General features: G+C 39.0%; 2 protein-coding genes across 3 annotated transcripts in view; both read left to right on the top strand.

The window, feature by feature from the left end:
* The window catches only part of LOC107653821 (NADH dehydrogenase [ubiquinone] iron-sulfur protein 5-like), a 2,835-nt gene extending 1,550 nt beyond the window's left edge, over window positions 1-1,285 (top strand). Inside the window, exons 2-3 of one of the 2 annotated variants that reach the window (XM_016440660.1) lie at window positions 743-969; window positions 1,046-1,285. In XM_016440660.1, coding sequence (XP_016296146.1) covers window positions 754-969; window positions 1,046-1,150 — 321 coding nt within the window. In that variant the 5' untranslated portion in view covers window positions 743-753 and the 3' untranslated portion in view covers window positions 1,151-1,285. The remainder of the gene's footprint in view (window positions 1-742; window positions 970-1,045) is intronic. The other variant, XM_016440661.1, reaches the window with a different exon arrangement.
* Window positions 1,286-3,463: 2,178 nt separating this feature from the next.
* LOC107653814 (microtubule-actin cross-linking factor 1-like) overlaps window positions 3,464-9,679 on the top strand; it is a 100,041-nt gene continuing 93,825 nt past the window's right edge. The window contains exons 1-2 of the mRNA XM_016440648.1: window positions 3,464-3,605; window positions 8,881-9,115. Of these exons, the coding sequence (XP_016296134.1) occupies window positions 8,893-9,115 (223 nt within the window). The 5' untranslated portion in view covers window positions 3,464-3,605; window positions 8,881-8,892. The remainder of the gene's footprint in view (window positions 3,606-8,880; window positions 9,116-9,679) is intronic.

The following is a 9,679-nucleotide window of genomic DNA, read 5'->3' as shown; positions in this document are numbered from 1 at the left end:
ACAAGATTTTAGGAGTCAAAATCGTGTAATCTGACACAGTGACTATCGTGACCGACAAAAATATCGTGTAGTCTGAACCCGGCTTAACACGTGCGTTCTGCGCATGCGTGAGAGGAATTAACTGTCTATATCAGCAGCTATCAATAGTAGGCTATATATTCGTCATTCAAAAGGAGAAACCGAAACAAAGATATACGAGATAAACGCAGATATACGAAACGTAAACAAAGCAGCGCTTGCTTACCATTTTGAATATCAGTAATGTTGATAACTTTAATCATTTTAAGCGGCTCATGTTGTTATGAAAACATTTGCGTATTAGAATGATTGGGAAAGATCACGTAACATTTAAACATCCTTCTGTCTGTACCGCCTTCATTTACCTGCTTGTTTTCATCACTTTCGCTTTAATTCTTGGGCACTGACTCGTTCGCTAAACTGAACATCCAATCAGAGCTCTCACTCGCGCTGACGGCCCCGATGAATCGGGCAAACTGCCGCCGACGAGTGGGACACACCAAACAAACTAGCCCGACCGTCGGCTTGGTGTGTCCCGGCCTTAAGTTTTGGAGATATTCAGTAGTTGCATATGACCACTTTGCTTTATTTGCTATATTTAAAGTGCTAGCAATTTCTAAACCTTGAGGCATAATTTAATATAAAAATGAATAACTGCTTTGTTCAGTGTTCTTAAGCTTGATTGCATTATTGCATTTGTTTTACATTAAATATTTCTCTTCAGTTCCAAGAATCATGCCGTTCATTGACCTCCAGTCAAGGCTGGGTATTAATCTGGACCAGTGGCTCTTGGCTCAGAGCGGGGAACAGCCACAGAAGCGGGTCGCTCGCTGCCATGCCTTTGAGAAGGAGTGGATAGAGTGCGCCCACGGCATCGGCCAGACCCGGGCCAAAAGGGAATGCAAACTGGAGCTGGAAGACTTCTACGAGTGCATGCACCGCCGAAAGACTGTAAGAACATTCGGAAATATTCAAACTATGTATTTGAGATTCTTCACATTACTAACATTATTATCACTCGTTACAGCAACAGCGCTTATATGAGGTCCGTAAGCAGAAGGAGAAGATGATTAAAGAGGGAACTTACACAACCCCTCCACAACACACAGGCAATGAGGAGGCTCGGCCCTGAATCCAGCATCCCCATACAATCACTCTCAACACAGTCATACTGTTGGACAGTTGCTTCCTCACTTATGTATTATAATAATATTGCTGTATCAACATTGTTTAATGTCCGAGAAATAAATAGAATGATTCCATGTAATTGTTATTGTCTGCACACTGACTGTTATTTTTTAGTGTAAATATGTAATACAAGTTTTAAAGGGACAGTTCATTATGTCCCTCTGTCATCACCCTCTGTTTACTCACCCTCGGAGATGGTCCTCACTGCAGAACACAAGATCCAGGGGGCACCTTACATATACCTAAACCTACCATCTCCACCCCCTAGATGTGGATACAACCCCGCCCCCTGGATCTTTGTTCTGCAGTGAGGGGCTACTGTGCACCCTCATGTCATTCCGTGGAACATAAAAGAAGATACTTTGAGTTTTTTTTTGTTTTGTTTTTTTTTGTCCATGCAAGGGAAGTCAATGGTCACCAAAACATTCTTCAAAAATGTCACTGGTAATGTTTCTACTCCATTAAATAATTCCATAATTGAATAGGTTAAAAATAATTCAGTTTTAGATATTCATAGTTTTTTTGAATATTAGAACTTCTCTTTCTTCTTGTGACATGACTGTGTGCTTCCCCAAAAAGTTATTATTAAAACCTAATGCCATATAATGCAGTGGTTCTCAACATTTTTTACTCAAAAACACAATATTCAAAGCCCCCCCCCAACCAATTTAAATAATTTTATGTCGTTCTGTTTGCTGAGGCCCCCTGTTTGAGAACCACTGGTATGTTACATCTGTTTGAAGACTTTAAATACACTTCATTTAAGCTTGAATTCATGCTTCAGTTTGCCTGAGACCATCTGATTATTCGTACTGTTTGATACAGTATACTCAGTCTGGTTTTGAGCCTTAACTGAATGCAACTGTCTTGGTTTGGTTAAGCTTCCCATGGGAAAGCTTAATATGAATACATCAATCCATTTGACACCCCAATCACATTACCAAGCCAAGATTAGTTATTTAGTATGTTGGTCAGTGGGTGGCAGTAACAAACCACTATTTTGAGCTTGAATTGACTTGAATTGTTGACTTAAAACTTATAAATGAGGCATCACACTAGAAACAGCACAACTGGGAAATTACTTTTATACTACTGAGACATTTTTGCAAAATCTAAGCAATAAATGGATGAGTATGGTTCATAAACTGCTTGAATAATTGGATGAATATGGTTCATAAACTGCTTGAATAATTGGATGTATATGGTTCATAAACTGCTAGATATTTCTGTTGAGACGCTAGAACAGCTCTGTCTGAGCAAAGTTCAAATGTAAAGTTGAGTGCACAAGTGGAATGAAGACGTGCAGACCATCACATGGGTTCAGTTTAGCCTGTTTAAGGTTAAAAGCTGGCTCTATACAAATTGACGTCACTGTAAGATCTGGTCATTTTAGATATTGTTGTCTTCACGTGATAATAATCTTACTAGAGTTCAAATTTGGGAAAGAATGTCAACTGGCATTTAAAGCCGGGCTGCTCTTCTGTGATGGGTTTTGTTTGATCAGTCCACCAGCAGCAGTTAATCCTTCACTGTCACACTGAATCCCACTGCAGCTCACTGAGGACAGACAGATTCTTCACTACACATTCATTATGGAATTATACTTTTATTATTTTTATGGGCAATAATGTCATTAGTGTGTTTGAAGGGGGAAATCTTGGAAATGTTAGTGTATATGGCCACATTTATCACAGAGGATCCCTGTTGATAGTCTTAACTGGTTTGCTGGTCTGGTTTAAGATGGTCTCGCAACCTGATCAAGCTGTTCTTCAGCTGGTCTGGTTGCTCTCCCGGTGTCAAACCCCCCCCCTCAAAAACCAGTCAAGAGTCCAGACTGGGAAAGCAGCAAACCATCTAACCATCACTGGCTTCTTTTTCAACAGTGAAAAATACATGCAACTTTTGTCATATTAAAGTTTGTGCATCCTAATGTTGCATTAACAAGAATTTAGATGCAACGCAACCCTTATAATGAATTTCAGATTGAAATATAAGATTAGGCTATTAGATTTAACCGATAGGAATTTTGATTGAATTTGATTAGGCTTGTGTGATTTTTATGTAATGCTCACAATGAAGCATTATTAAAAAGATCATCATCATTAAAGAGGGTTGGGCTTAAGGGTGGATGAGAAAGGAGAGAGTGAGGAAGAGGAGGAGGAGGGGGCCGGAGAAAGAGAGAGCGGGAGAGAAGAAGGGATATGAAAGGAGGGGAATAGACAGCCATTACCGAATCACAGTCTCCATACTGCTCCTCTGTCTGCCGGGTCGGTGCAAAAAACACGGACCGAGAGTCAGTGTTTCTGTGGCCGGCTGAGAGGCGTGTTTGTCGGGATTGAGAGCCGGCGCATCCCCGCCTCTGTCACCCTGCGTGCGGTAACGGGCACTGCCGTTATACGGTAAGAAGGTCCAAATGTCCGTCATGCGACAGCTTCGGGGTGTAGCTATGTGTCTGATAATTATCGTTTTTTATACGTGTGTCACCATTTTCTTAGCTTTTAGTTTGTGTTATAATGTTAACGTTTGAATACTAAACGCTTAAGTATCATGCAAAAAAAACCCTAGATTTACTACAAGCGTCCTCATTTCCATTAATAATCGGGCATCGGAAGTGCTTCTCTCTTCAGGGAGCGAGCCGAGGTGTTAATTTCTCACGTTAATTAATTAGAAATAAAGGTAATGATTTATTCATCTCACGCCTGCATGAATGGGTCTTTATAGACAGCCCGTTATTCAGTGTGTTTGGACAAAGAGGCTCTGCACATCTCTCTCTGTCTGTGGTCACTCTCCTCGGTTTCCGCCACATTACGACCCAACGATGTCTGATGTGTGAACGAATCGTTTTTTGGAGTCGGATCTTTTCAGTGGTTCTGTTGAGCCGGTCCACACAACCGGATCGCATTTTATGGAAAACGTACAAAATGTTAAATGTAAACTATGGTGGTTAGTATAATAATTTTAGTATTGTACATGCAGATATTTTCTTTAGATGCAAATAAGCAGTTTGTGAGCTAAATACACAAAACTGAACACTAATTACGTCATGTCGTAAAGCACAGCTGAATTCGATTCACTGGAATGAACTGTTCGAAAGAACCGATCCGCGAAATGAGTCGGATTTTCCATCACTTTGCAGTAGTAGTGGTATGTGTTGAAAGAAGGGTCGTTTCCAAAGCAAATATGTATGCATCTACGCAAAAGTCTTTCCCTTCAGAAATGGTAGATATTCATTCATGTCTTCCAGAGACGAACAAAAGGCTTGTGCTCAGTGTGTTTACACAATCACAACCATTCCTGGGCTAAAATGTAAAAGTACAGAAGGTTGAGTGGGTAAAGGCTATTTCTACCAGCATCCACAGATGGTTTCCTGCCCTGTGCTCCTGTAGAGATGCACATACATCATGTTTGCCTGCTGTGTGAGTGTAACCATTCTGCTCATTTCAGTTTCTGACATTCCAAAAGATACATTTAGATGCTTTGAAGTTATCAAATCTCATTTTAAAAATTATGGTCCTGCGAGGTTTGGGGCACTAGCCTCTTGCAGTTTTTGCGACATTACCATATAATAATAATAAATTACATAACAGATATTAAAAACAAAGTCACAATTGCAAAATAGAAAGTTGCAATTATAACATTAAAGCTGCATGTGTTCAGAGGTACTGGTAATAGCGCTAATTTCTTCATTGTCAGTGTGTGAGTTTTACATTTCATGTCTGTGATTGCGGCATGTCTTGTGATTTCTCATTTCAGTTTCTGACATTCCAAAAGATACATTTAGATGCTTTGAAGTTATCAAATCTCATTTTAAAAATTATGGTCCTGCGAGGTTTGGGGCACTAGCCTCTTGCAGTTTTTGCGACATTACCATATAATAATAATAAATTACATAACAGATATTAAAAACAAAGTCACAATTGCAAAATAGAAAGTTGCAATTATAACATTAAAGCTGCATGTGTTCAGAGGTACTGGTAATAGCGCTAATTTCTTCATTGTCAGTGTGAGTTTTACATTTCATGTCTTTGATTGCGGCATGTCTTGTGATTTCTTTAACAGACTGTTGCACTAATTAGATCCGATCAAACATTTTATCCAGTAATAAAAAAATGCTACTATCCTTGCAAGCAGGATTGTCTATTTTAGCACTTTACATTTACTGAATCTGTCTCTGGTGCATGGCAAAAAATAGATCAGTGGTTTTCAACTGGTGGGTTGCGACCCAAAAAAAATGGGCCACAGGTCTTTTCTGTGGATAGCGGGCGAAAACGAAACTAAATGAAAGTAACATAATGCAGCTAACCATAGGATAACAATAATACAACCTCTGCATTAGACTACATTTTTTTTATGCTATATTACAACCAAATATTGGATTTGATCTTTTTATCAACTTGTTTTGTCAAGCACAGGTTTTTGTATTTCTTTTTGGAACTGATTGATCATAGGCATTATTAATCTGAACTTATGCACCTCAGTTTTTGAGTGAATATTGCCAAAATTATCATTACTACAAAAAGAACAAATAATTATATATATATTTTTTAGTTCAGATCAATGAGGCCTTCGACCTATCTGTTTCAAAAAGAAATATAAAACCTGTGCTGAAAGAAAACAAGCTGACAAAAAGATTGAATCCAAGATTTTGTGATTTTTTTACAAGCAGTTTTAAAAAGGCTGGTCATTTTTGACTGGGGACAGCAAATCAGGTAAAGGATTTTCAGCACAGCAAAAGGTTTTAAAGGGATAGTTCACCCAAAAATGAAAATTCTGTCATCAACAGTTGACTGTCGCCATTGACTTGTGGAAGTCAGTGGCAAATGTTTGGTTACCAACATTCTTCAAAATATCTTCTTTTATGTTCAACAGAAGAAAGAAACTCATACAGGTTTGGAACAACTTTGGGTGAACTATCCCTTTAAGGATTTTTTGTTGGTCCATACTTGATGTCCAATGTAAAATATGGGCCCTGAAGCAAATCCAATTTAGAGCCCCTAATATACAGTATAAAGGCACAAACTGCTCTAAACATGCTGAATTCTTGGCCACATGATATTACGCCCAGATTAAATGTCATATTTTCCATAAGAACTAATACCTAAATGCCCACAGTGTTCTGAATAATACAAAGCCATTATTTATTGCTATGATAAGCAAGTGTTATTATTGAGTGAGTGTGTCTATAGTGATGTGTCAGTGTTACTCATAGCAGATGCTTCTGTCCTCATGGGTGAATGCACATGAACATATCTTTGCACACATTATATAAACACAGCAAGAGAACAAATGCCACCAGCCTCTGTTCCACAAACTTATAATTTCTCTCGAAGGGAAATGGAGCGGTGCTACAATACTAAGGCTGTTCTGGGATGTGCTTGGCGAACGTTCTGGGAAGCCATACTCTGTACAAATGCAGAGTGCAGACCCAGTTGCACAGAGACTTTAAATCAACACAACAGCTGTCTATCGGAGCACTGGGTGCATTCAGCTGCCATGAACTTACTCAGTGTGGTGGTAAGAAAGAAATGAGAGATGAAATAATGTAAAAGAGAGCAGTAGTTTCCTCCCTTTTCCTTCTCAGGCATAATGACATAGCAAGGTTTTGAATACAGCATTGCCTCTATTTATATCTGTTGGCTGCCACTGAACCACCATGCTGTCAGGCAACAGTGGGATGGCAAAGAGATCTAGCTTCAGCAACATGGTTTTAGTCAACTTAGTCCTGCTTTCGAGAAGCAGTAAAGACAGAGCTCAACATATCTAGTTAAATGCATGGAATGTACACTTTCTGATATATAGAAATTGTTTCCAGGACAGACCTGGCCACATCATATAGAACAATGTTACATTTATGCATTTGACATGACACTTTTATCCAAGGCAACTCACATTGCATTCAACAGTTATCTGTGATAGTGTGATAAGATTTGCGCGAACCATCCCTATGCCGAAGCTGATGGTAAAATGTGTGATCTATATGAATTCTGTTGAGAAATTACCACTTTAAAATGCTATGGAGAAAGTCAAACATTATCTAAAAAAGCACATAAACTAAAGAGACTGATGAAAAGAGGAGAAAACAATCTTGCACCAGCACTAACAAGTGAGAATAAAAGTTACGCCTTCTTTCTTTGCGTGAACATTTGTGCGGCGTTATGCAAATCTTCCCACATCGTGACGTAGACATGTGGGGGCGTGTTAGAACGAGCCGTTTTAGGTAGGCGTGGCTGACTCTGAACTTTTATAAAGAATATATCTTTGGATTTGAGACTTTAGTCTTTGCAACTTTACAGATCTTCTTTATGCACCAAGAGCTTGTAACACTCCAAAGAGAAAGGAAAAATTGAAATCGCATCATATGACCCCTTTAAAATCTTTTTAAACTACTCATGACCACCTTTACTAGAATTTATCATGTTTTATTGTAGGCTTATTTATTATATATGAATATAAAATTACTAAAATATCAAATATCTTTTTTATTTAGCTATTTTTTAAGGAAATAAAAGATAGTAATATTTGATAAAAGTGTTTTTTCCATTGTTGTGGCTAAATATAAAAAAATCACGAAAAATCGTATAAAATATTTATGGTTACACCCAAAACATCCCCTAGGAAAAAATAAATATGTGTGAACCCCCTCCCCCCCTGCTTAATTCGTAGGCTATACCATAGAAAACCCACTCATCACATGGCCTTGGACAACATTCCCGATTGTCCCCCCGACAATGACCCTGGTTCCACCACATTCTTTAAATCAAAGCATTTCTTGAAAATGGTATAAAAGCTTTTAAAATCCATATGAGACCAACACAAATACAGAGCTAACATTTACAAGAATTTGATGTGCATTTTACACTAAATTAAAAAAAAAAATAAAGATATATTTTTACATAATCTTGGACACCCTTTTTTGTTATTAATTTAGATGCTAAAGAAGAATTTTTGCGAATAATAAAATAATTTGAATCAATGGCAATATCTAAATACAGTTGCAATTGTATATATTTTTACACACACACACACATAAAATATACTAAATTAATAGTAAAAAATATTAACATTAAAAAATAAATACTATCTCAGGGTAGCCATAGCTCCTCTAGCAAGCCTTTCATGAATGACGTGAGTAGATTGGACAGGGGAGCACATCTCCAAACAGCTTGCACTGAGCTCACTTGTATTGATGAGTTCAGCTGGTGTGGAATAATGTGACGGACAGGAACCTACTCTAGCCCCCTTGGGCCCCATACCTTCCAGCTGATCACAGAGAAATGCACATCAGAGAGGTCTGGCCCAGCCAAATGCAGTGTCCAATACTGATCAGGACCGGTTTTAATAGTACCGTGACTGAAAGGAGAGTTCGATCCTCCTGCCACTTTTTCTTCTCATCATCATTGTTGAAGTGAGTCAGCGCTGTTCACCTGATCTACAGAAGCATCTGCCTTCATCTCTTTTACTTTCATTTTATTACAGTGTTCAACTGATGTGTTCTCACAAATCCGGCCTTATTTGGTACTCATGTTTTCTGGTATATAGTAGTAGTACGTTGCCCTGTGGGTAATGAATTAGATATCTCACACATTATAGAGTCTCTAACATGCTTCTGTTTCTGTCCTGACCTTATTTCTGTTTCCCTTTTTACCCTGCCACCCCTCATATCCCTCCTCCCAGCCCCCTGGCGAGATGTCTTCCTCGGACGAGGAGAGCCTGAGTGAACGTTCGTGTGTGAGCGAGCGTTCGTTCCGCAGTGAGAGGTCCGGGGGCTCTCTCTCGCCCTGCGCCCACAGCACAGCCGGGCCCAAAGGGGACACTCTGCCATGGAACCTATCCAAACATGAGAGACGCAAGCGCAAGAGCCAAGACTCAGTGCTGGACCCCGCGGAGAGGGCAGTTGTGCGAGTCGCAGGTAAGAGGTTCAACTGTAACACTGAGAAATGTGTGTTCAGGAAGAGTTCTTTAGTATTTAAAGGGATAGTTCAACCACAAATGAAAAGAAACCATTTACTAACCCTCATGTCGTTCCAAAACTGACCTTCTTTCTTCTGAGGAACACAAAAGAAGATTTTCTGAAGAGTGTTTCAACATGTTTGTCCATGTAATGAAAGTCAATAGGATCCAAAACAACAATGGACCCCACTGACTTGCGTTATATGGACAAAAAACACATATACATTTTTTAAAATGATCCCTTTAAGCACAATATTGAAATCACCTTAAATCAGATACATAAATTAGACCAACTTATTGAGCATATGGCCCTTGTTTTGTGCGTCCTGAGTCAATGATTTGATTTAAAGCAATCTGGCAGTTGACTAAAGTTGGAAAGGAGGACATGCAGTGATTTCTAGATACTGTATACATTAGTGTGAGGATCAAGTTCTGTGAAATAAACTGCGATTTGGCTCGTGTGGGAGAAGAGAGGCCAAATGTTGGGAGCTGAACTGTTTTGAGACCCTTTTTAGACACGCTG

This window comes from Sinocyclocheilus anshuiensis, unplaced genomic scaffold (assembly GCF_001515605.1).
Source record: "Sinocyclocheilus anshuiensis isolate Anshui unplaced genomic scaffold, SAMN03320099.WGS_v1.1 scaffold223, whole genome shotgun sequence".
Classification (NCBI taxonomy): domain Eukaryota; kingdom Metazoa; phylum Chordata; class Actinopteri; order Cypriniformes; family Cyprinidae; genus Sinocyclocheilus; species Sinocyclocheilus anshuiensis.
This window is presented reverse-complemented; position numbering and strand designations above follow the sequence as displayed.